This window comes from Saccostrea echinata, unplaced genomic scaffold, assembly GCF_033153115.1.
Source record: "Saccostrea echinata isolate AGI-Se365-2 ecotype Australia unplaced genomic scaffold, CSIRO_AGI_Sech_v1 ptg000019l, whole genome shotgun sequence".
Taxonomy (NCBI): Eukaryota; Metazoa; Mollusca; class Bivalvia; order Ostreida; family Ostreidae; genus Saccostrea; species Saccostrea echinata.
The window spans coordinates 3,448,305-3,475,592 of NW_026889768.1; the positions used below are offsets into that span (position 1 = coordinate 3,448,305).

General features: G+C 37.3%; 1 protein-coding gene across 1 annotated transcript; it reads right to left on the minus strand.

Moving 5' to 3' along the window:
* LOC133189678 (sacsin-like) lies at window positions 1-27,116 on the minus strand. The gene is given in 2 exon segments (XM_061325076.1): window positions 1-596; window positions 16,341-27,116. Coding segments are annotated over 2 exon segments (11,067 nt in total). The 3' UTR covers window positions 1-305.
* Window positions 27,117-27,288: the final 172 nt, after the last annotated feature.

Here is a 27,288-nt window from a genome sequence, read left to right on the forward strand (position 1 = left end):
ACTTGTAAAAAAAATAGCTTCACATGTAATGCTACGATAAAAAGAATTATCTAAATATGGTAAAGCTCTCATCACAACCTATATAGAAATATTAACCATTCTACAATACAGTGAAATCTAAATGAATTCAAAAAAATTATCAAACATATTTAAAAAAAAAACAAAAAAAGATTTGCACTTTGATATACCTGTATCTTCTACAATTAAAGGATTCATTATGTTAATTAGTACATGATCATTGAACCTTGAACATTGAAGCTAAGAAGTTCTTGCATGCCTCAATAACTCGTTTTTTTTTTTTTTGGTCAACACACTAAGCAGTTCTCGCATGCCTCAATAACTCTCTGAGCAATGCTCACAGCTTTCTCGGCTTGCACCTTGGTAAACCTGTCTCCAGGTAGCTGTCCATCAGAAGGGTATCTCATTGTGGTGTGGAGATTGGTGATATTTCTAGCAAACTCATTCACTGGGTCACGAGCTGAGGCAAGGGAGGGAGAAGCCGAGGCAAGCAAGGACAAGTCATGGGTAGTCCTATAGAGGTTGGAAATGTTGGCATCCTGACCATACAATACAGCCTTCAGTGCCTTCTCACAAGACTGAAACAAAGAAATATCGCCTCCTTAACAACAACAGAGGTGTCCTTTAAAAAAGATTTTGCTTGATTGCATTCAACCTACTGAATGCAATCATTAAAATTTTGACTGTAACTTTTGTAAATTATGTAAAAATCTTTAAAGATATATTTATTTACATACAGCATTGTATGATTCATTTAGTGCTTAATTATAGAATGGTCAAAGGGCCTCTGATAAATCAAACTGAGTTCATTATTAGGATTTAACAAAAAAGCTGATGGGTTATTATACATACAGCCTGCTCCACTAATATTGAAATTGCTTATTTTGAAATATCACTCATTTTAAAATCAAACTTAATTCCAGGTTTCTGTTTTTTCCATTCTCTTACCAATAAAGTATTGGTTAAATTGAAATCCCTATTATTGAACTTTTACTTATGAGTTAAGTTATGGGTCTACTGAGCTGATGTCGAGTTGCTTTTATTGAAGCTCTCCTAGCCAGACATTGTCACGGTCAGTGATATTTTAAAGGTAGATGTTTTAAGAAGAGGCCCATGGGCCACAATGCTCACCCTTCTGTTATTCATCAGCAGATTCTTTATCCTACACATTCTTATGTAAAACATATAATGGCCGCAAACTAACCTCAGGGCTCACGATTTGATCACACTGCAATCTACACTACCTGAGTATGCTTAAATTTTAACCCCTTTCGCACGAGAAAAGACTCGAGTCGTAGTCTACCATTTCGTATGGGATACAACTCCAGTGGTAGTACACAAACGCTGTTATTCAGACGCTTAATAAACTGTTACATGGTAAGTTAAAAAGAAAACGTCTATACGAATCAGACTTAGGTAAATTTCCACTGATCATGCGCAATAAAAAGTGAAACTAGACACCTATTTATGAGGGGAAAATTCCAGAAGAAACAAAGAAATGATGCGTCGGTTTACAAAACGAAAGCAACATGGCGGCGAGAGATGCAGACTTGAGTGAGGGCAGCGATATTGACTCAAATTATGATGATATAGATGATGGATTGGATGTAAATGAAGAAAATATTGACAGAATAGATCGCGAAGTTCAACTTGGAGACGTTGACGACTGGCTATTGAACATATAAACGGAAGATTCGGGTGACAGAAACGATTTCCTGGGCTTCCAAAATCAATGGACGTCGGAGGATTTCCAGCCCCGTCTACCATCTCGCTATAGAAAGGTAGGGGGTGCTAAATTGAACATCCTGAAGAAGCCTCCGCTGCACAATACTTTAACTTGTTCTGGACTAACGAAATGTGGGATAGAATAGTCCAGGAAATGAACTTATATGCGGAACAGGAGAGGAGAAAAAACCCACCACCACCGTATGCAGCAAAATGGATGCCAGTGAATGCCTTCGACATCAAAGCGTTTATTGGCTTATGTTTTGCAATGGGAATCCTCAGGTTACCCTTAAAAAATGACTATTGGCGACAAAGTAAGTAGTTATTTTGTACTTCATTTGGGAAAGTGATGTCAAGAGACAGATTTAGGCAAATTTGGAGGTACTTGCACCTGCAGAACAATGAGGTACAGCCAGATCAGCTGGACAAGTTGTGGAAAATGAGATGGTTTATAAACTTCCTAAACAAGAAATTCAAAGAAACTTATGTACCATATGGAAACGTCACCATTGACGAGAGCATGGTAAAATTCAAAGGCCGTTTAGGATTTCGACAGTATTTACCAGCTAAGCCAATCAAATGGGGAATCAGGGTTTGGACTATGGCTGAGAGTGATACTGGGTATACATGACTATACATTTCAGGTATACACTGGAAAAGAGGATGGCCAAGAGAAAGGTCTAACACACAGAGTGGTAATGGACCTATGTACCTACATGTTTGGCAGCAATCTGTCTGTCTATATGGACAACTTCTACACAAGCCTGGAGCTTCTCAAAGATTTACATATCCGAGGGATCATGGCATGTGGCACTGTCAGAGCAAACAGAAAAGGTCTTCCAGCAGAATGCCTTCCAAAAAATCTGCGCCTACAGAAGCATGAGTACAAGGTGGTACAGAAGGATATCCTCACCTTTACAGCGTGGCAGGACACAAAACCTGTACTGGTTTTGTCAAATTTCCATGACCCCTTGCACCAAGGACAAGTGACCCGTAGAGCAGCCGCCGCAGCACAGAATGTAGTTGAGGTACCCTTCTTCTAGCAGACTACCAGAAGTATATGAAAGGAGTTGACATATGCGACCAGATGATTGGATACTACATGGTCCATCATCGCTCAAAGAAATTGTGGCGCCGATTGTTTTTTTATCTGGTGATGGTGTCTGCTTATAATGCGTACGTCGTAGCTAAGGATACCCATCCAGAAATTGGAAAGGATCGCTGGCCGAACTTCCAAGATTTCCTCGAGGAAATTGTGGAGGACTTGATTGGCGACACACGTTCATCCAGAGAAGCACCAAAGGTTGACTGTGGTGGGCGAGCAACTGAACATTCTATCACAAAGTTGTATGAGAAAAACAAAGTGTGTCGAGAATGTTCATTGTCTGGGGCTCCAGGGCAAAGGAAAGGAGTGACTAAGTTTGGATGTTCACAGTGTAATGTTCCCGTGCATTTGGAATGCCAGTCCAAACACATCATGAGGATGTTGAGACAGTGAATAATGTGAAAATCAGTTTTGGTTACCGTATATGGTGAAAATTGCCTTTTATTTTGAATTTAACAGCTAATCTTTGAAAAAATTATTGAAGTTATTTTTTATTTTTTACATGTGCTAATGTTGTGTATTTTATTTGATGGATTTTGAAAATATTACATTGGATTTTACAACAAAACATTCAGGTATTGTGATGCATGAAAAACTCTGTTTTCCAGGAAAATACCAAGTGACATTCAAATTATCATAACTTTAAATTTTCTTGATGGATTTTTTTGCTGTAAAGTGTATCTGAAAGAAGAAAAGCTAAAGATAAAATAAGTGCAAAAATATTATATGGTTTACCTTCACTTTTAATGAGAAAAATGCAAATTAAAAAATGATAAGTAAAATTTTGAGATGTGTTTTTAATTTTTCATCAGGTTTAACCCCTAATAAAGTTAAATTAATGATATCTTTGCAAAAATTATACCGTTGGAAAGTAAAATCTATAGGCTTTCTGAATATATATACTTTTATATACATTAGATTAAAGATAAGAGAGTCATTAGCCTTATTATCTATGTGATCAGACTGCCTGGCTTATCACAGCAGCAGGAGACTAGCTCCTCGATCTGGTGATAACAGCAGCTGAGTTGACTGCAGTGATAAAGGGGTTAATGACTAATCATATTTTTGCTGATCTTGAGAAGAAATTTTTTTGATGATTTTTCCTATGTTCATAAGCTTTGATTGCCCATTGTGGCCACACCCTACTCCTGGAGTTCATGATTTGAACAAATTTGAATCAACACTATGCTTCCAGTGTGGATGCTTCCAGTTAAATATGACTAATCATGGCTAAGCTGCTCTAGTGAAGAAGATTTTTAAAGTTTTCCTATATATTACCATGTTAAACTTTGATCCGTCATATCCTACCCCTGGGGGTCATGATTTGAACAAACATGAATCTATCCTATGTCAAGAAGCTTTTAAACAATTTTCATTTTTTCTGGTCCAATTGTTCTTAAGATTTTTAAATGACCAAATCCATTTTTACTTTTTAATTATCTCCCCTTGAAAGGGTGTATCCCTTCATTTAAACAAACTTAAATCCCTTTCCTTTACCTAAAGATACTATGTGCCAAGTTTGTTAGAAAATGGCCATGTGGTTCTGAAGAAGAAGATGAAAATGTGAATTGGTTTACACTGATGACAGATTTTCTTAAAAGCCAACATGAATCTCTGCTTAGGTGTGCACTGCTTTTGGATAATGAAAATGATGATAAATGTGAATCTTAACCTAAATTAACAAAAGCTTAGGGATAAATTCCATCAAACTAGGAATGAAACACAAGTAGCAAGCTGCTGTTATGGAAGTCCACATCTAGTGAACTTTCCACTAGACCAAAAAAAACAAGACGCCCATGGGCCACATCGCTAAAATGAGCATTTTGACTAGAGTTCAGTATTTTATGAGTGGTATCAACCTATCCCTAAAGGGAGGGGGGCATAATTTGAACAAACTTAAATCTACACTACCTGAGGATGCTTCCATATCAACATGACCAATCAGAGCTTAGTGGTTCTTGAGATGAAGATTTTTAAAGGTTTTTCATATCTATTAATTCCTATGGAAAACTTTGATGGTTCATTGTGGACCCCGCCCTACCCACTGGGGGGGGTCATGATTTGAACAAACTTGAATCTACACAACCTGATGATGTTTCTCCATACGTTTCATCTTTCCTGACCCAGTGATTCTGGAGAAGAAGGTTTTTCCTATGTATTTCTATGTAAAATTTTGATCATCCATTGTGGCCCCACCCTACCTCCTGAGTCATGATTTGAACAAACTTGAATCTACACTACCTAAGGATGCTTCCATATCAACATGACCAATCAGGGCTTAGTGGTTCTTGAGATGAAGATTTTTAAAGATTTCCTTATGTATTGCTATGTAAATCTTTGATCATCCCCCCCCCCCCCCCTTGGAGTCATGATTTGAACAAACTTTAATCTACACTACCTGAGGCTATTTCCACATATGTTTCATTTTTCCTGGCCAAGTGGTTCTTGAGGAGGATATTTTTAAAGATTTTTCCTATAAATTCCTATGGAAAACTTTGATTGTCCATTGCGGCCCTGCCCTACCCCCGGGGTCATGATTCGAAAAAACTTGAATCTACACTACCTGAGGATGTTTCCATATAAGTTTCATCTTTACTGGCCCAGTGGTTCTTGAGAAGAGGATTTTCAAATGATGCCATTAATTTTTCACTAATTTCTAAATATCTCTATTTGGAAGAAAGCGTGGCCCTTCATTTGAACCAACTTAAATCCCCTTTAGCCAAGGATACTTTGTGGCAAGTTTGGTTGAAATTGGCAAAGTGGTTCTTGAGAATGAGTTGAAAATGTTAAAAGTTTACAGACGAACAGACAGACCGACAGACAGACAGCTAGACGGACAGGAAAACTGTGACGGAAATTTGGTACAGACAGACGCACAGATAAACAGGAAGTTGACATCAGATTTGAACAAAAATGAATCCCAATATATGGCATGCCTAAACAAAGATAGCGCTAAAATTGCAATCATCTGTGATGAGTAGTTGTAGAGAAAACTGAGATGGAAATTTGTTATGGACAGACACACAGACAAAAAGGGTAAAACATTATACCCCCCTTTCCTTCGGAGCTGGGGTATAATAAATAAAATCAAGAATATAAAGAGGTTGAAAAACACCAGACTTTTATAAAACAAATTTTAAATGAACAAGCATTCTGAGAGTATTGCATTAGTAATACTACTTCCCCTACCGGCAAGTGTAATCTGGTTCCCGTTAAGAATTGAAAATGCCATAATTCCGTCAAAAATCAATAAAGCGGAATGAAATGCAAACTTGATCTACAACTAATCAAGGTAAAGTCACATACCAAAAATCAGTTCAATATCTGAAAGCATTTAGAAGAAAATTGTAGAAAACCCTTAAAAATTGAAAAGGCCTAATTCCGACAAAAATCAATGAAGAGGAACGAAATGCAATTAGCTCGATCTGTAACTCATCAAGATACACTCACATACCAAAAATCAGCTCAATATCTTAGGGCGTTTAGGAAAAAAGTGCGGAAAACCAAGTGGGAAAGACTGACAGACAGAGGGACAGCTAGACAGACGGACAGACTCAGAGGAAACCTATAGTCCCCTCAGGTTTCACCGGTAGGGGACTAACAAATGATTTTAATTTCACAATTCAAGTGTTCTAAATTTTGTAATGATGAACTATGCAATTGGTTTAGGATTGTCTAAAGGATTTCTAGATTGGGAGCAGGATTTAAAATATTGTCACAGGGCCAATAGGTGCATATGTCTCTTAATATTTTTCACTTCCTTTTTTTTCAATATAATTACTTCATCATATTGAAAAAAATTGGTTGTGCCTTGAATTGCAAAATATCTAGTGTAGACTGTATAATTTTTCATACAGATGGACAAAGCAATATGAACACAGAATTTATAGTTAAAAAGTACTTTTTTTTTTAAATTTGAAAATATTATGGTGAAAACTGTTTATCATGTCCCAAGAGTTTCCAGACGGATAGACATGATTCCTATGGATATCCTGCATTTCATGCAAGGTGCCCATATGAATTGTAAGCAGGAGTATATCAGTTTTTCTTCTTAAAGCTGAAATGAATTCTTAAACATAGGTAATCAAAGATTACGAAGCTCACCTCGACGAATGTTATCTATAAGTAAGGCAAATTTCACATAATATTTTGTTTTCCTAAATAGGGTACATCCCAAGATCAATACATGTATACATCCAAGTTTGGTTTAAGTAGGACTTGTAGTTACTTGGAAATAGACCTGCTCAATAAACTTTTAACCTGTTTAGTAATCAAGAAAATTGTCGTCAGTTCCAACATCCAAAGCAAATTAAGTCTGGAAGTTTTCATCCTTAGATGCACCATCTATGCAAGTTTAATCATGACAGGCCACAATATTATAAAGCTTCTCCAAAATAAAGTGCCCCGCCACAGCATGATACGCCCGTCAAATATTGTTCAATTATCACAAACAGTTTAGAGTGCAAGAAAATCAAGTCAACCTTGATACACAGATTTCCAAGATTTTTCCATTCCTTATATTATTTGTTTATACATTTCCTGTGGTGTAGGCATGAATTATAACAAATATTACATTATAGATCCTCAACTAGTTGTGTTAGAGCTTGACAAATGCCCATCTGCCCCCCCCCCCTTAATCTATACCAAATTAATTTTAAAATAAGACTGGCCATCAAATGAAATATGCTATAAACTGACCAGCGGTTCTTCTGTTTAATTCCCAAAGGATACAGATAAGAACTGCTTGATCAGATATGCTCTAACAAAAATGATTGAGACAGCTAGCCTTCCTACACTGAACTCATTAATTAATCTTTAACTGGATGCATGTCCACTCATTACTCCCAACGGATGAATGGATCTGTGCTATCTGCTTTGTAGTGCAATTAAAATGCATGTTTATGTCATACTGAAATTAAATTTGAAAACAAAGATTTTTTTTTCAATTTGTTAGAAAGATTTATAAAAAGAAAAAAAAAATTGTAATCTTGATGCAACATTTTTAATAAGGTTTCTGCTTGACTCTTACATTTGTAGGGACTATATACCATAATTTAAACTTTTTTTTGAAATACTTGATTTTTTTTTAGACTCAATGTCAGACTGGTTTTAAGCTGCAATTCGTATGGACAACGGGCATGCTAATTCCAATATCACCCCCCTTCCGAGTATAATTAGTTTTAATTAATTAATTAGTTTAATATATCAAATTAATTTATTATACAATATCAAATTAGTTTTAATTCCTTTTCACCAAATTCATTTTAAAAGTTAGGCTAGCCCACAAAAACTATGTAATCCAACATGGCTGATTCCTCTGCCCAATTCCCAAGAGATATAGATAACACCTGCTTGATCAGAGATGCTCCACCAGTTAGCTCCTCACACTAAACTCATTAATTTCTCTCTAATTTGACATGCAATTTTCTGTTATCAAAATTCTCCTTGACCAGTGCTTGATAATTACACCCATGGGAGAGGTGGAATTTTTCTTGTAACATTATATTTGTTATAGATTGCTGTAAAGTATATAATGAAAAAAATAAGTATTTTCTTGATTTTAACATTTCTTTAATAAGGATACTGCAACACTTATACATTTTTTGGGATTGTGTAATATAATAGTAAAAAGACAGTTTTTTTTTAAATTTCACTTAAATTAAAGGTCACAGTGACCTTGAAATAGGTCGCGACACACCTTCTACCTAAGATGCATAAATTGGCCAAGTTTGAAGATTCTAAGTCTAATAGTTTTCTAGTTATGAGCCGGACAGGATTTTTCCATATTTGGCCATAGCATCTTAATTAAAGGTCAGAACGACCTACTTTTCATGCACGACACACCTTCTACCCAAGAAGTATCAGCTGACAAAGTTTGATAATCCTAGGCCTAATAGTATTAAAGTTATGAGCCGGACACGAGAAAACCTAACAGACTGACAGACAGACAGACGGACGGACATGAACGCCATAACATAATACGTCCCGTCTAAAGACGGGCGTATAAAAATTACTCTGGTCACTCATCTGGAAAATGTAGATCAGATTCAGAATCCAAAGCAAGTCAGGAAGTGTCCATCCCTAGAAACATCATCCATGCTAATTTGGTTAAAAAATGGCTAAAATTCACTCATGTGGAAAATCTAGGTCAGATCCAGCATCCGAAGCAAGTGTGGAAGTGTCCATCCCTAGATGCATCATACATGCAAGTTTGGTCCAGGTAGGGCTAATAGTTACTTGGGAATGGACCTGCTCCAAAAACTTTAACCTGGTCATTCATCTGGTAAATCTAGGTCAGATCCAGCATCTGAAGCAAGTGTGGTATGTTCATCCCTAGATGCATCATACATGCAAATTTGGTCCAGGTAGGGCTTATAGTTATTTGGGAATGGGACCTGCTCCAAAAACTTTAAACTGGTCATTCATCTGGAAAATCTAGGTCAGATCCAGCATCCGAAGCAAATGTGGTAGTGTCCATCCCTAGATACTTCATACATGCAAGTTTGGTCCAGGTAGGGCTTATAGTTACTTGGGAATGGACCTGCTCCAAAAACTTTAACCTGGTCATTCATCTGGTTAATCTAGGTCAGATCCAGCATCTGAAGCAAATGTGGTAGTGTCCATCCCTAGATGCATCATACATGCAAGTTTGGTCCAGGTAAGGCTAATAGTTACTTGGGAATGGACCTGCTCCAAAAACTATAACCTGGTCATTCATCTGGAAAATCTAGGTCAGATCCAGCATCTGAAGCAAGTGTGGTATGTTCATCCCTAGATACATCATACATGCAAGTTTGGTCCAGGTAGGGCTTATAGTTACTTGGAAATGGACCTGCTCCAAAAACTTTAACCTGGTCATTCATCTGGAAAATCTAGGTCAGATCCAGCATCCGAAGCAAATGTGGTAGTGTCCATCCCTAGATGCATCATACATGCAAGTTTGGTCCAGGTAGGGCTTATAGTTCTTTGGAATGGGACTTGCTCCTAAAACTTTGACTGGGATGCTGACGCTAACGCCGACGCCGGGGGTATAGCATAAGCTGATCTCGACTTCATCGAGGTGAGCTAAAAACCCAGCATTTGCATCAATATACGACTTGTTTCATACCAACAAGCCGTATTCCGCCATATTTCTTTTTTTGATACCTTGTCTTATAGTAACGATATATACCCCGATGCCTTCGTTACGCTTTGAGTGAATTTTTGGTTTGGCTATTGACGCGTGCACATCTCCAATAGTGAAGTATTTGGGAACACATGAATTGATGAAAACATTTTAAAGCCATAGCAGATACAAATTCATGAAGATATTTATGAATAACTATCGTTTTGAATAGTATAATTGCAAGTTTGGAAGAAAAACATTGTTGCGCTTTTTTTTTAAAGCATACTGATATATGCATAATAAACTTGAAATAATACACAGTAAAACTCTTACAAACAATTTACAATAAATCTATCATAAGAATATGGAACAAACAACCAGCGTATTTGCTATGCATGTCCATATGCATTCAAATACAATAGATGCATATCGAGAGAACACGTTAAACGCTGTAAACTTATTCATACCTGGAAATAGACCACTGTACGAAGATGTGCACATGCCGAGTGATTTACACCTTGTATTCCGTTTATTGAAATATGCATCACAAAAAAGTAATAAACTCCATAAATACTCAACAGTAAACACGTTGTCACTTCATCGTACAGCCTAGCACTCAAATACACTTAGTCCGTGCTGATAAGATCTTGGTCAGGGGAAAATATCAAAAATGAAAAAGGGAATTAGTGTTTGCGAGACTGTGAAAAAAAATCACAAAAAAATTTGATTGCTGATTATCTAAAAACTCACTGATTTGTTTGGGTGTAAGAAAATGATTTAGAACACAACATGAAAGCATTTAACAAGAACACAATTTAACACACGTGGAGAAGGGGGGTACCCCCCTTTTCTGAGAGTGTCTTTCAGGCACGTAGCATTTTTTTGAAATGGGGAAAGCCGGAAGACATAATGGACACTTTGTGTGTATAGCATACAAAACAGTAAAACATTATGCTCGGAAAATCATCCCCGTCTTTTACGGGTTAATTTTGTAAGGATTTTTTTTTTAATCTTAAGACTGGCTGGCTCCCCCCACCCACTCTCATCCAGCATTATTGTATATTGTACTCAAATACATTTTGCCAAAAATGATAGTATGAATGGAATCTGTCCCTCCCCTGACAACGGAGTTTTTTTAATGTCTATTTATTTTCTTTTTTCATTTTTTTTCACGAGTATTTCGTTATTTTTCTGCCCCCCACCTTCAACTTTTAATGCCTGAAGTTCCTCTTTTGTTTGTCAATCATTTTACTGCCCTCCGCCCTCCCCCCCCCCCTTGCATTCACACATTTTGAGAAACAATGCTAAATGCCTGTTTTATATGCATGTATAGTAAGCCTTTCCAGATTGGAGAATTTTCGCAGGCAGTCTCTTTGAACAGTTCGTTATTGCACGGACCATATCTTAACAACAGCTAAAATGGTCACATTACATGTATTTAGATAGACCAGAAGCGGAGAGCTTGAACGCAGCCCTGATCACTAATATATCCAGATGGTGTAAGATATTTTTCATTAGATATATAACAATACAAATCGGGAGCAAAGCAAACACGGACCTCCAAAAACATCAGAGAAGGGATCAAGCATCATGGAGGAGTAAGCATCCACTGTTGAACGGCCACACCCGCACCTAACCGCAAGATTATGGATAAATATTTTTTGCATTTTCAATAGCACTATACTCTCTCTCTCTTGTGTAAGCATCCATAAGGGCAATAATGCATGTAAAATCCGATGGACTACATGCAAGTTAAAAATCTTGGGAAATGTTATAGTCTTTACAAGGGCAGAACAAGGAATTTTTCCAGGAGAGGGCGGGACAAACCTGCAGGAAAAAAATTGTCCAGCAGGAACGAAAAGGAGACTAAACAATTGTGAAAACTATATTTCACGGGAATGGAAATATGGACCTTTATCAATAACTTTCCGGGGGTAACCAAGTCAGTTTTTGGTTACTTTATACCTATTAGAAGCTCTTAAGAACCCAGAGGGTTCCTACCAGAAATTTTTAAACAAGAGGCCCATGGGCCACATTGCTTACCTGAGCAACTTTGGCCATGCTGTTCTTTACCAGATTTCCCCCCTTGTAATACTTATTGTGTCCCTGCCCTACCCCCGGGGGTCATGATTTTAACAATTTAGAATCTACACTACCCCAGGATGCTTCCGCATAAGTTTCAGCTTTTCTGGCTTAGTTGTTCTTGAGAAGAAGATTTTTAAAGATTTTTCCTATATATTTCAATGTAAAATTTGGATTCCCTATTTTGGCCCTGCCCTACCCCTGGGGGGTCATGATTTTAATAACTTAGAATCTACACTACACCAAGATGCTTCCACATAAGTTTCAGTTTTTCTGGCCCAGTTGTTCTTGAGAAGAAGATTTTTGAAGATTTTTCTTACATATTTCAATGTAAAACTTGGATTCCCTATTGTGGCCCCGCCCTACCCCTGGGGGGTCATGATTTTAATAACTTAGAATCTACACTATCCCAGGATGCTTCCACAAAAGTTTGATCTTTTCTGGCCCCGATGTTCTTGAGAAGAAGATTTTTAAAGATTTTTCCTATATATTTAAATGTAAAATTTGGATTCCCTATTGTGGCCCCGCCCTACCCCCAGGGGTCATGATTTTGACAACTTCAAATCTACACTACCCTAGGATGCTTCCACATAAGTTTCAGTTTTTCTGGCCCAGTTGTTCTTGAGAAGAAGATTTTTGAAGATTTTTCTTACATATTTCAATGTAAAACTTGGATTCCCTATTGTGGCCCCGCCCTACCCCCGGGTCATGATTTTTAAAATTTAGAATCTACACTATCCCAGGATGCTTCCACAAAAGTTTAATCTTTTCTGGCCCCGATGTTCTTGAGAAGAAGATTTTTAAAGATTTTTCCTATATATTTAAATGTAAAATTTGGATTCCCTATTGTGGCCTCGCCCTACCCCCAGGGGTCATGATTTTAACAATCTAAAATCAACACTATCCCAGGATGCTTCCACATAAGTTTCAGCTTTTTTGGCCCAGTGGTTTTTGAGAAGATTTTTAATGACCCCCCCATTTTAGTCTTTTCTTGATTATCTCCCCTTGTAAGGGGATTTGGCCCTTTATTTTAAGAATTTAAACTCCCCTTCATCCAAGGATACTTTGTACCAAGTTTGGTTAAAATTGGCCAAGTGGTTCTTGAGAAGAAGTTGAAAATGTGAAAAGTTTACAGACGGATGGACAGACAGACGGATGGACGAACGGAAGACGGACAATGGGAGATCAGAAAAGCTCACTTTAGCTTTCAGCTCAGGTGAGCTAACAAGAAAAAAGATAATAACCAATACCAACTTTAAAAAAAAAACAACAACTTTTTTGGGGGGGTGGGGGGTGGACACACTCAGGGGCACATTGTTTTCCTTTCCAGTAAACTTTGACTGTTAATTGTATAATATTTAAAGAAATAATACGCATGCATCCAACCATATTTTAATCATTCAGTCACATTACAAAATTTCTTTAAATATCTAGAACATGTAAATATGTGTAATTGTTAAAAACACTTCATGTAATGTAATAATTAGAACTTTTGTATCGCCATGTGATAATATTCAACAATGCGAGGATTGTTGAATCTCCCCACTTTACATTTGGGTACACAGTAGAACTATTTCAATTATCAATATTACTTTCATATATACTAATAGTGTAATGCTTAGTCAACTTCAATGTATACAAAAACATGTACTGTAGATTATTTTATATACATATAATTATATCTGTGCTTGTTGGTAATTGTATCTATCGTGCTTGTAATTTATGATGCCTGAAAGTGCTCTGATTTGAAAATAAACTATCTACAGAAACAAATCATTCAGTGTGTGTAAATTTAAGATATATTATCGTTTTACATCTGAAACAGTTGAAGCAAGTTCATTCTAGGTATTTAAAGATTCATGAATTTGATCAAGGAAAATCCTACCTTTTTCCAACATCTGTTTAAAATATATTGAAAAATGTATTATACATTTTCCATCCCCCCCTTCATTTTCTTTAAAAGATGTAAGATCCGTAACATGAATGTATGTTTATGTAATAAATTTGATGTAATGAAGCCACATTCATGAACATATTTACTACATGTACCAACAGTAGTTACTTCGATTTCTGAAATGTTTTATTTGCATGACTATATTGTCTAATCAGGCAAAAACCAGAGTCATTTCCACCTTTGATATTTTCCCTGACCAAAAATGCTGATCGGCAAGGACCAAGTGAGTTCAAGTGCTAGTGACTATGTGTATACCCATTGAGTTACAAATAGAGTTATTTCTTCAGTGATGCATATTTCAATAAAAGGAAAATAAGAAGTAATTCTCTCGACATGTGCACATCCCTGTAGTGATAGCAGTATTTCAGGTAGATGAGTGTTCGGCACGTTTTCTCGGCATGCGTGTAAATATATCTGAATTTGTGATACTTGAATGCGTAAGTTGCATAGTATATGCTTATACCGTGTAGCATATATAACAGCTGCATAAAGCTCAACAGTACAGTGTTATTAGGGAAAAAATGCATGTGGTAGCCTTTTCTTCTTTATTGTTCAAATACATATTTGTATCAAACATGCATGTGCCGTTTTGATTTTTGTTTTGATCTGCATCTAAATTATTCAAAATTTATATACTCATTTCCAGTTTTCAATAAAATTCCTAGTTTTAATGGATTGTTAGATTTATTTCATGCTCCAAAACTGCTTCATTGAATATGTGTACAAGCCTACATTATGGCGTGTTCCAAAAATTTGCTATCGGAGATGTGTACATGTTAATAGTCAGGCTAGAAAATCACTCAAGTGTAACAAATGCATCAGGGTTTATATAGTAGGTAAAATAAGTGAGCGTATCTGAAAGAAATATGGCGGAAAAGGGAGGACGGGAATGAAACAAGTTGTACAAGGATGAAAATATCACATATTTAAGAGTTCATGTCAGCTTTAAATCCTTCAAAAACAGAAAAGTAACATGTTTAAACCCCTGTCACACCAGGACTGCGTCCTCACGGCGATCACATGGCGTCCATAAAAAATGCAAAACGCTGAGCTGAGCGCAGTAGAGTCTCCTACAGCGCCGTGACAATGCAGCGAGATCTCCACTGAACGCGGTAGGTTCGCGTAGGGTCTCCTAGAACACCAGGGGACGGCGTGCACTTTGGGCATGCATAAAGTATGCGCCGTGTGATCACCGTCTGTTAAGAACGCAGTAGAAATGTAGTATGAGCGCGGTGAGATCTCCAACAATGCAGTGGGAGCTCCGTACACACGCCGTGAAGACGCACATGATCGCAGCATGAACACAGTGATAGTAGACTGTGCTTCCACGGAGACCTCGCGGAGTCCTTAGAGATGTCAGGGCGTTTCTATCGCGCTTTTACGGCACTTCTAATGAGATTGTCTTGTGATTTTTTTGACTGCGATTACACATCGACAACAAGTAGTTGTCACTGCAATCATTGTGCTCCCTTGGCGTTTCTACCGCGTACGTTGGTGATCACAATGCACTTTCACGGCGTTGTTAGAGCATTGTCAGCCAGCTCACAAAACAAGAGCAATGGCCTCATATTTGATCAGCAATAATTCTAACATATTTGTTGCACTCCTGGCCAGGAGTATGGGAGTAGAATTGGGAAGTAAAAATTTCACCAGAACCTGTTCTGTTGTTTCAGTGGAGTTGCCATGGAATTACTTAAATTTTATAACAACCTTTCAGTGTGTTTATTTTTTACATTCATAATAAAATCAAAGAAAAAACACATCTGAATTGATATAATTGAAAAAAGAAGGGTTTTAATTATATAACTTATATATATATATATATATATATATATATATATATATATATATATATATATATATATATATATATATATATATATATATAATTATATAATTAATTATAAAACTAACAGTAATTTGGTACTAAATCATTCAAATATATCCTTTTTGAAGTCTTTTCCCTATGTTACTCGAATCTTTAAAAAAAAATGTGTTACACTCCCTCTGAATATATATACATAGTGAAGAACGCATGGTGGACGTATTGTGAACGCAGCAAGCGCAGTGAGAACGCCGTGAACGCGAGGTGACAACTCCTAACACGCTGTAAAAGCTCCGTGGAAGCGCAGTCAATCGCAAAGAGATCTCCGTTGGGAACGCAGTAACACGCCGCGAGAATGCCGAAGAAACGTGTGGGTTGCCGTAGGGACGCTGTGACATCTTCACATAGTAAATATTTTACAGAAATTTGTGCGATTTCCCTGCGATTCCACTGCGATTGTAACATTTTTACAACGCCGTAATGACTCCGTGTGGACGCAGCTTGGTGTGACATGGCCCTTACATACCTGATGAGCTATGTAGCAGACCTAGTTCCAGATTTTTATGGTATTGGAATCCTGCTGTCCACCAGTTCTGATTATGTCAATTGCTGCCCGACAGTCATACTTGGACTGCCTCAACCATTGAAGACCAACAGCTGGTTGTGGATCGGGTGGCTGACGTGTATACATAGATCCACTATAGTAGCCACCACTGGAATACCTGTCCTGTCTCCTGTTCTGATGTCGCTTACTCCCACAGCTGTTAACATTTTCTTGAAAATGGTGCCATTCGTTTTGAGACGTTCCGTAGTGGTAAGATGATCCTTCACCACTATATCCCGCTGCATAGTCTTCTATTTTTATTTCTCCTCGTTCCAACTTTCCAATGATATCAAGAATAAACTGAGTGATTTCTTTTGCCACATCAGTGTTTCCAGGATTTTTATCTGGATGCCATTGAAGAAGCAATCTTTTAATGACTGCCTTTCTCTCTGGTCTTGGTAACTTCCATGCAGCGATCAACTTTCTTTTTATATCAGCAAGGATACGAACCTGGTCTTTGCTTTGTTTCTGAATCCTCTCAGTACTAAATGGCACCACCTCAGTTGTTTGTTCCTCAGCCTTGCGAACAAATCTATAAAGTTTAATTGAGCTCACTGACATATTCTTTGTACCATCAAACACAGTATAATAGGGAAACTCAGCTTCATCATCTTTTTCAATCACACGAACGTAAATAAATTCAGAGTCAAGCACCAGTATATTATCCTCACCATCAACCTCTACAAGGGGGTCAAATACTTCATATGCTACAATATCTCCCTCTTGAAAATCACAGAATGTGTTGTCAAGTGTATCATGGAGATCAATGGGTACATGTGACCCCAAAGCAGGTGACCAACTTTTTGACTGTAGTTTAATTTGGTGATTCTTACAAACCTCTACAATGTCAATATCTGAATCACAAAGCAGGAGTTCAGCAATGAAATCTCCATCCTGATGTGATACAAGCATCCTCTTAGGCACACACAGACAGACAACCTGACCAAGTTTAGATTTCCATGCCTCAAAGCACTGTTCAAAGGAAGTCCAAAGCGGATTCATTTTCAAATAAATCACAATTCCATCATCAGTCTTTGTGTAATAAATGTATTTGTCTCTACGAGTTTTATCTATCAGCATTTGATTTTCATTGTTTTTCAGGACTGTCTGCAGAGAAGCAACTTGTTTAAAATGAACATTCTGGAGTGAACTTACAATGCTGCTCTTTTGCTGCTGGTCCACACCTTCTTCTACTTTTGTCTGAATGTAGGTGATAATTCCTTCCACGAAAGCTTCACACTGGAAAATTCTCCTCAGCCTTGAAATATAGTCATCAGTTTCACATCCATGTCCTATTTCAGTCACCTCATGAAAAAGTCCAGATAGTGATTTGGGTCTGAATTGATCTGGTAGTTTCTTGAGCAAATCTGTTTTTTGCATCGAGTCTATCTTTACATATTGAACTGTAGATTCTTCACCTAATATTTTTTTAAAAGATGGTCTATCACACAAAACGAGCTCTGTGGAAAGCACTAGCTTGTTATCATCTGAAGGCAGATATAAATCAAGCACTTGTGGGATATGTCTGAACTCAAGATTTTTAGCTTCAAGGCACCTCAGTAAGTCCTTAAATGCTTCTTGTGCAACCTCAATCTCTTTTGGTGCCATTGATTTTGAAGATGTTTTTCTGTGCAGCGAGTTAAACAAACGCAAATAATGGTAAAATCCTGGATTATCCTCAACACCAATCTCTCTAAACATTTCATAAAATTTGCCAAATCTTTCAGGTCCTCTGTGCAGGTAGCCCTCTATACATTTTTCTGTGTCAAGCTGCAAAGCAACTTCATAAGGACAAAGGAATTCATCTATACCGTGATTATAGATGAATGGTGTTTCACTAAGTCCCCTCTTCAGCTCCTGTACGAGAAAATTTCGATTCAGAGAAGAGGACAACAAATTGTCTAGCTCTGTGTAAACACGTTCCATCAATTTAAGTTTCAATGATTTCTCTGTGCACTTATCAGTTTTTAATTTAGCACAAAGTTTGTGAATATGATTAATCACATCACTGACATTAGGAGCATTCCTGATCCCGAGAATGTCTTTATCTACTTTTCCTTTATCTACTTTTTCTTTATCTACTTTTCCAACCACTTTCTCAGGAATAACAATGCACTGTGACCAAACCAGTTCCCATCCTTTTGAAAAAAACGATCCTTCAAAACAAACAAATCTATCACTCCCACACTGAGGTAGTATTTCTGCATGTGTCTTTGGGACTTCAAAAGGAAGCACACAATTAATCTTCCTGAAATTTCTCATGAAAACTGAAAATCCATCTTTTAGTTTCCTCTCCTGGAATATGTAATTCAAAAGAACCTTGGACTTTCTTATAACAAGCTCATCAAAGGTGGTTGCATTTTCAATCTGTTTACCAAAATCCAGCAACATCTCAAATGGTATGTCTTTCTTGATCCCAGCAAATTCCATAAAATCTTCCCATTCTGAATCATGGAACTCTGCAGGTAATAAATCAGTCCGTGAGCAAAGAAGACTGCAAACCTCTAAATATGGTGAATAGAAGTCACAAACTCTCTGAAATGTTCCTGTTTCTTTATTTTCTATCCATGGTATGCCTGCTATCAATTCTCTCATCATTTCATTTTGCTCTCCAGCGTACATTTTTGTACTTTTGATATGCTCCATATGAATTCTAAAGATGAAGTTCTCCAAAGAATTTGCATTGGGTAGGAAAATATCCACATAGAAGTCTTCCTGCTTCAAATAAACAATTCCAAAATCTTCCAGGAAGTCTTTTCTTCTGAGGAGAGTAATTCCCAAACATTCACACATGAAATGTAGATTATCCTCTGGAAAATTTTCCTCATCTTTCAAGCATATTGTTTTCTTTCCTAATGATAAATCAGTCACCAATCCATCAAAGGTTTCAAACAGACAAGTATCTTGGAAGAGAGTCATAATTTCCTCATCTTTTTCTGACACTTTAGAATGCAGCTTGGCTAAAAGAAATGATAGAACTTGATTTGCATTTGCTGTGGATAGGCAATACTTTCCTTTGTGATACTGAAACATTCTCAGAACATTTCGGGGTGTTGACTCAGAAGCACATAAATAATTTGAAAGCTTCTGGCTTTTAACCAACTCTAGTTTCAATAATCTTGGAAAATCCATTCTTGGCACAACTTGTGACATTGTTCGATCTTTCCAGTCAAAGTTGGTACTCAAAACAGCATCAGCCAAGCAAAAAGGATATAAATAATATTCTCCCATTCTGTTTTGAGTGGGAACAAGACACCAATCGGAGAGATACTGGATGCAGTCTTTGGCTACCTCTTCTTTGCTGTTTGTTGAAACAAGGAATGTCCACACCTTCTTAATCCATGGCACTTCTATTTCACCATCATTCCACAAAACTGGATACCTATTCTTGTAGTAACTACTGAGGTTTTCTTCCAAAAGTTCTGCAAAGTGTTTTATAGTGAGTCTCTGAAGACATGGGCTGTTACTCAGACTGTTTTTGAAAACAGGAACCAGTGCACTACTTAAAAAGGCATCTTTTGAATTCTTCAGCAGATGACAGAACTCAGACACTATTTTTGGAGATGACCCAGAAAAACAGGTCAGTATTCCACTTTCCAAAACACATAATGGAATTCCCTCCAGGTGACTGATGTGTTCTCCATTTGGAAAGCAATAAGACAACAAAGTCTCAACATTTGTCACATCTTTCAGAACTGATGATTTAATTTCTATACCAATAGAGTCTATTCTACATCTGTCTTCACAGTTGGTGTTCCATGATAGCAAATACTGAAGCACATCAGCAGCCTCTATTGCCTTAGGAATAAATTCAGTGCTTTGACAGGATGAAAGAGACATTTTAATGCTTTGTAATACCTCTGAAGTTGAATTCAGCAGTTTAAGACCTATCATTTTCAGAATTTTTGTAATTTCTGCAGCTCTTGTGTGTTGAATCATTGCCCATTGGGAATCATCATTCTCATTCTTGGTACCATCAAAAGGCTCTTTGGTTTCATGTTTAAATTGTTCTTTTAGCTCATTAAAATATGCAGGGAATCTCTGCTCCTGGCTTTTCAAGGGTACAAAAGCAACTGCTGATTCCTGGTCTGTTACAGTTTCTCTGGCAAGAATGAAGTCAGTGGCCTTCATTGATGCAATTGTTTCATCGTCTAACAGGATTGGAAACAGAGCAATGTCACATGAGACCACTTTATTATACAGTATTTTGGCAACTATTTTCCATATATCATCTTTTATTTCGTCAATGACTGGGAAAAAACTGTTGTACACATCAATACTGTCAGCACGATTGCTCTGCAACCCAGGAAATAAGATTTTCTTGAGGAACTGCAAAGAGGTGATGTATGCAAATGGTAAAATTTCACTTAATATCAATTCATTCCATGCACCTTTTACAGTGTGTTGGTTTTTTCTGTCTCTCCAAATATTTGTTCTGCTTGAATTCAGAGCAAAGTGACCATTGATATGGACTGGCAGGCCAGTTCTACATGGTAAAGGCAAAAAACAAAATGCCCTCGAGGTCTTCAAATTTTCTGGTGAGTTTGTTGCAGACTCTGCTAAATTGTTATCATTCTCACAGAAGTCCTTCAAACTATTTGTTTTCATCTCCTTCGAATCACTGTCAGACTTTGGTGTCAAACATGCTGCAATACCAGCTCTTGGTGAGAGATTTACTTTCTTTGTCTTGTATCCAAATCTTAACTCATCTGTCAAAGAAATCTTTGTCATTGTCCCAAACACTCTTGATACAGCCCAGGTTTCATTCCATTCCCTGTCATCTGCTTTGATCTTAATATCAATGTGATAATTGCAAGAAAATCCTAAATGTTCACCGAGAACTTTTTGTCCAGTTTTCAATGACAGCAACTCCTTTGTGCATTTTGACTGAAATAATGTCATCTCAGCTGAATCCTTTTCATAAAGTACAGCACTTACTTCACAATGGGTTGAAATCTGTTCATCATCTTCAATCTCTGACAACTTAATACACCTTACATTGTTCAAGAATAGCAAAGATTTGGACATTTCCTTTTTGAATGCCAATAAAATTTTAGACATTCTTTCATCATCAATCTCATCTTCACTGATCTCCGACTTGTCAGCCATTTCTTTTGTGCGTAGGGGGAAACGGAACCAGGTTCCTGAAGATGCTGGAAGAATATCCTGCAGATAGGTTTGGTAGGTTCCTGAATATTTCTCTTTTACACAACTGAGATCATCAACTCTCAGTCCAGGTTCTTCCGGAGTTGCATCTGGAACATATCTGCAATGTGGATCGAACAAAATCAAAGTTCCACCATTTGGGGTTTTCTCTCCTTTTGACAAGAATGATGGAGCATCAGTGATGTGGTAAACAGCATTAAATCCTATTCCAAACTGGCCAGTTTTATTGGGATCATCGGATTTACTCCCCTCTCCAAGATTTGATATTCCCTCGATATCTTTCTCTGAGAAACAAGAATCATTGAAGACAACAAGAGCTGGTCCTTGAATGCTTTTCATGGATTCATCAAATAATTCCTCTTCAGAATGGTTTCGTTTGTCATACACAAAGTGTATTTCTGTTGCTCCTGCATCATCTGCATTTTGCAGAAGTTCATTAAGTATTGAAATATCACATGGATAATCACCCAAGATATTGTTAAGTCTTGTCACAAGTTTTTCTTTTTGTCCAAAGGGCATACCAGATTTAAATCTTCTGATGTACTTTGCACTTTTAGACTGCACATTGAATTTCTTGCACACTGTAATTCTAAGATCTGCATGAGTGAAAATTAGGTTTCTATCATTTATTTTGTCATTTCCATCATCAAAACACATATCCCCTGGTTTTCTCATGATTCCATTATGGTCAGGTAGAAGGAACTCTTTCACAAGTCTGCTGCCATCCAACAAATTGAACAGTTTGACAACAGCATTTAGATTTTCGACAGCTTCCCCTTCTACCATCTCAATGCTTTCTAAAATGTTTACAATGAGATCTGATTCCACAACCTGATGAACACCAACACTTAACAAGAAATCTTCATAGTCCGACCATTTATTATCAATTTTGTAAATATACGGTGGAACATCATCTGTGCTGCAAAGTGATGTACGGCGTGGTTCCACCAACTCACAGGACTGTGTAAGTATACAAGGCAAAGTCTGAAAACTTTCCAAGTCTTCTAATGAAACACAGTTGTTTAAATATTCATATACAGCTTCACATATTTTCCTCAAATTGTTTTCTTTTGAACTTGGTACATTATTTCCCAACTCTGAAACAGTTTTAAGTTGACAAATTACAAGGTCTTGCTCCACATCTTCTGAAGACTTCATAGAAAGATTTCTAAATAAGTCATACCCTGATTCCTGTATGATGTTTTCATCTAAAATTTTCTGTATGTTTCCAATCAAGTACTTACAGTTCATTCTGAATAACATGTTTGGAGCTGCAAATTGACAGTCTTGGCTGGAGCCCCATTGGCATGGCCAATCACTTGGTTTTTTCATCACTGGTAGGAATGGAATGCTCTTGATTTCTTCAAGTATATTTTGTGACGGATTGATTACTGTGATATATTTTAATACTGCAATGCACCTCTTTCTTGCTAATTCAGAATCAATCTGTGCACAAGCTTGTATGCTCTGAACTCTTTCAAGCAGTATTTCATCACGCAAATAGTTTGTATTCATTCCAAGGTCAATCAAAGCCTGCTTGACATCTGACAACATGAATTCATCTTCAGGAAATCTGTTGTCAGAGACACAGAAAATTTCATGCAAATCTGAAGATGGGTCAATTAACTCTGATGGTTTTCTAAGTAATCCTTCTGGCCTTGTTGGAATGCATTCAATATCTTTCATTTTCTTCAGGACTTTCCCTTTGCCACCCCTGAGAATGCGCCTCAGAAGGCAGTTGCGTACTTCCTTTCTTTTGTCAGAGTTCCAAAAGTTGTCCTGAAGATTTACAAGGAAAACAGATGTGAAAAAACTCTCTTCACTGCAGATTTGTTCATCCAAGTAACTCTCACAGCCGGCCGCCTTAAATTCATTTTGTATATGAAGAGGCATGTGCATCACTTGCCTTCCAAAAGGATTAAACTGCTTCAGACACTGGAAAGCAGTTTTTCCCACATCTGGATCATCTTGCAAAGTAAAATCCAGAAAGACACATTCACCAAGAAAGAACTTTTCCAATGGATTTCCATCTTGATAAAATACTTTGCATTCACCCTGGCAAATATCTTCATAGAATGCAGACACAAGAGAGTTGAAGAGATTTCCTTCAAAAGACACAGGCCACACTGCTGAATACTCTGCTGATATGTTGGAGCTCTGGATGTTTTCAAGCATGTTTATGTATGCTGTGCTCAGTGCTGTTGACATCAATGACTGGTTCCAGTCTGCTCGTTTTTCTGTTTTGGTGACATCATGGGATGGAGAAACAATTCTTTTTCTTGTCTGTTCTACTGCAAAACAGCCATTGAGATGAACTAAAGTTTGGCTTTCCTGTGGAAGTGGAAGGAAGCAGAACACATGTCCAGTATTGTAGAATCCATAAGGAGCATTACCTTGATTTCTGTCTAGTGAAAAAGAGAGAGGGATGGCTGTACTGGCTACTGGAAGACATCCCTTAAGTTCTAGTTCAATATCTGATACAGCCCAAGACACAGTCCAGTTAGAAACTGATCCAATCATGGTATTTTCATAATTTCTTCCAAAGAACCTTTCAACATCACTGCTGTTCACTTGTACATTGATGCTAATATTAAAAGTCTCCACATATCTCTTTTCTCCCACTGATACTAAAGCTTTGGCCTTTTCAAGAAGGTTTGTACATTGTAATTCTCCACTCCTTTCAACCAAGTATAACAGGCAACATTTTTCAGGGTCATCAGACTGAAGAGAGTACAGTTCAATCTTTTCAACATTTTGTGTAAACAGCAATAGATTGCCGGCAGATTCCATGAATTTCTTAAAGATAGACACAACATCTCCACGTCTGTACTCTTCTGAGGATATGCTGTTTGTTTCGTCTTTCGCCTGTGTAGCTGTACGTAAAGGTAGTCTGAAGAGAGTGCCATCATATTCCTCCTGATTATTCTCTGCTGAAAGATCACAATTGAAAATTTTATTGTAAGGCATGAACTGCTTTTTGAATTTGCTCACCACCTTTGAAATGGGAATGCGAAGACCAGGTTTTGATTTGTCCTTGATAGCTTTTCCAAGATGTATAGTTCTTGGGTCAAAGAAAACAATATACCTTCCACTGACGATGCTAGGGACATCTGTTACATTGTACACAGAACAGAATCCTAATCCAAATTTTCCAATCTTTGTGTTCTCCAATTTTTTGGTTCCACCTCCAAGTTTAATGATATTCTGAAAATCCTGATCTTCAAATTTAGCATCATTGTAAAACCAAAGGGCAGGTCCCTGACACTCTTCCATACCTTTGTCAATCAAACCAGTTCTTGCCTGTACATTTTGTCTTTCATCAAAAAGTATTTTCATACAACTTGCTCCTGCATCATCAGCATTTTGTAGCATTTCCTTGAACACAGGAAGTCCCTCAGCGTACTCCTCTAAAAGATTTCCAATTCTTGTGGTAAGTGGTTCTTCTTGCCCCCATTGTTCAAATTCCAAATCTTCAATCCCTCCACTTTCCATAACTCTGCGTGTCAAGGATGAAACACCAAGGCACTCGGCAACAGACTCTCTGACCATTTCATGTACAAAGTGAAGCTCCTCATCTTCCTCTCCATCTCTTTGTACTTCCGGAAGTTCAATGTGTTTGTCATCTGTGTAGGTACACTCTTGAGCTGGTTTCAGAAGCAGGTGCTCTGTTTTCATATGAACTGGAAAAAGGATACGAGGCAGTTGCTCTTGAGACAACTTTTCACAATTTTCTTTCAAAATATTCAAGATATCAATCAAAATATGCAAATCTCTTATGAACTCACTGCTTTCTCGGGGGCTATCAATACAGTTGTGGTAGTCTCTGATCTTTTCCTCAACCAGTATGAGATCTTCAGTGGTCAAACACTCTTTGCAGCCTATGTGAATAAAGAAGTTTCTCATTTCAGCCTTATCTGTCCAGCATTCACTCAGTTGATACATGTAAGGCTCTAATTGTATTTGGCATGTATCACTCAAAAATTCTATGTATACATTTGAGCTCTTTGTGAATGATAATTTAGTTGGAACAATGTCTAACTGTTTCAATTCAGCAGAGTTTATATCCTTTGGTGCCAGAAAATCAAACAACTCTTTCAGCATCCATTCATACTCCAAAGGTTGCTTCAAGTCTTTGTACTTCTCTGACAAGTGTTTTAACTGTTGAATAGCTAGATCTGTGTTTGGGGTTTGTAGTAAACATTGTAACACCTCTTGGGTTTGATCACAATCGGAAATAAAACATACAGAGCCAACAACCGAGCTGTTTTCTTGAGAGCACGCATCAATGGGTCTGCATACCTTCTTTTCATCACCCTTCCAATCCATTTGCTTTGGATATCTTTCTGGTCTCTTTCTCATCACTGGCATCCAACACTTTTGCCTCATTTCCTCAATTAACTTGCTAAATTCTAAATCCTGCTGCAGGTTACCAGTGAACTTAAGGACAGCATTTGCTTTCCTTGTACATTTAGCACAGTCTAATGTTGCCTCAGTTATTTCCATAAATGTGACTGTCTCCAATAGATCTGCTGCAGTAATATCTGCTGAGGTTTTAATCTTAAGTTTTTGTAACTTCCAGCAGTCTACAGAATTCTTTGGAAAACGGCTTTTTTCCTCTCCTTGAAAAAGTTCATGCAATTCAGCATCAGATGGATTAAACAAGTCTTTTGGAGCTTTCAATTCATTATTTCCAGTTTCAACAAATGGTATACTGGAAGCTATCTCTAACTGCTTTCCAGAAGTAGACTCATCAAGTCTCTTCAGAAAATAATTCATAAACAAAGCAACTTCCTCTGGTTGGTATATTTCACAGCTTGAAATTGCACACAGGGTCTTTTCCATCAGTCTTTGTTCTTCAAATTCTGGGCATCCCAAACTGTAAGCCAGAGAAAAACTACCATCAATCAGCAGAGTGGGGTATTTGACTGGGAAATTCTTCAATGATTGGGGGACAATGCCTGTAACATCCATCACTGAATAAAGGTCAGCACCTGCTTTGTGTGAATTATGAACTGGAAATAACTTCAATCTCCGTAAATATATCTTCAAGGAATCCGTCATTTTCTTTGAGCTGCTTTTTTCCAAGAATACAGCCAAATGTTTCCTTGTGTTCACTGATAGTTGATTGATCTTACCAATATAGCTTTCATTTTTTTTAAAAGCTTTTTCCAAAACATTACAAACATCTTCTGCTGTTGGATATGCAATATATTTGGTTACGATTTCATCTGGGACAAATGATACTGCTTCCAATAAACCTACACCACAAATTTTCAGAACTTCTTTCACCTCACCAGGAAGTGGAGTCAAGCCCTGTGACTGTGTAAGCATATGGTCTCCCTTCAAAGAATACAGACTGTGAATAGCAGACTTTCCATTCCTTGGTTCTGGTAAAATTGGAAGTGTTTCAACTTCTGGGATCAAATCTTGATTTTCAGACAAAAAAGACCAAACTCTTTTGATCCAAGATGACACAGTTTGCCTACTTGTGTTGTCAAGTTGAGTTGTTGACACAATTCCTTGCGCTTCCATAGATGCTTTCAGTAGTTGTGGAAAATATTTGGGACTCCATTTCTTTAAAAACTCTAATAAAAAAGAAAGACAACAAGTTATGTGTTTATACATATATTTAAAGATAGAGACAGACATTTGGGCACTTTTGAAAAAGTTAAACAAAAAAATAAATCAAGTACATGCTTAATCA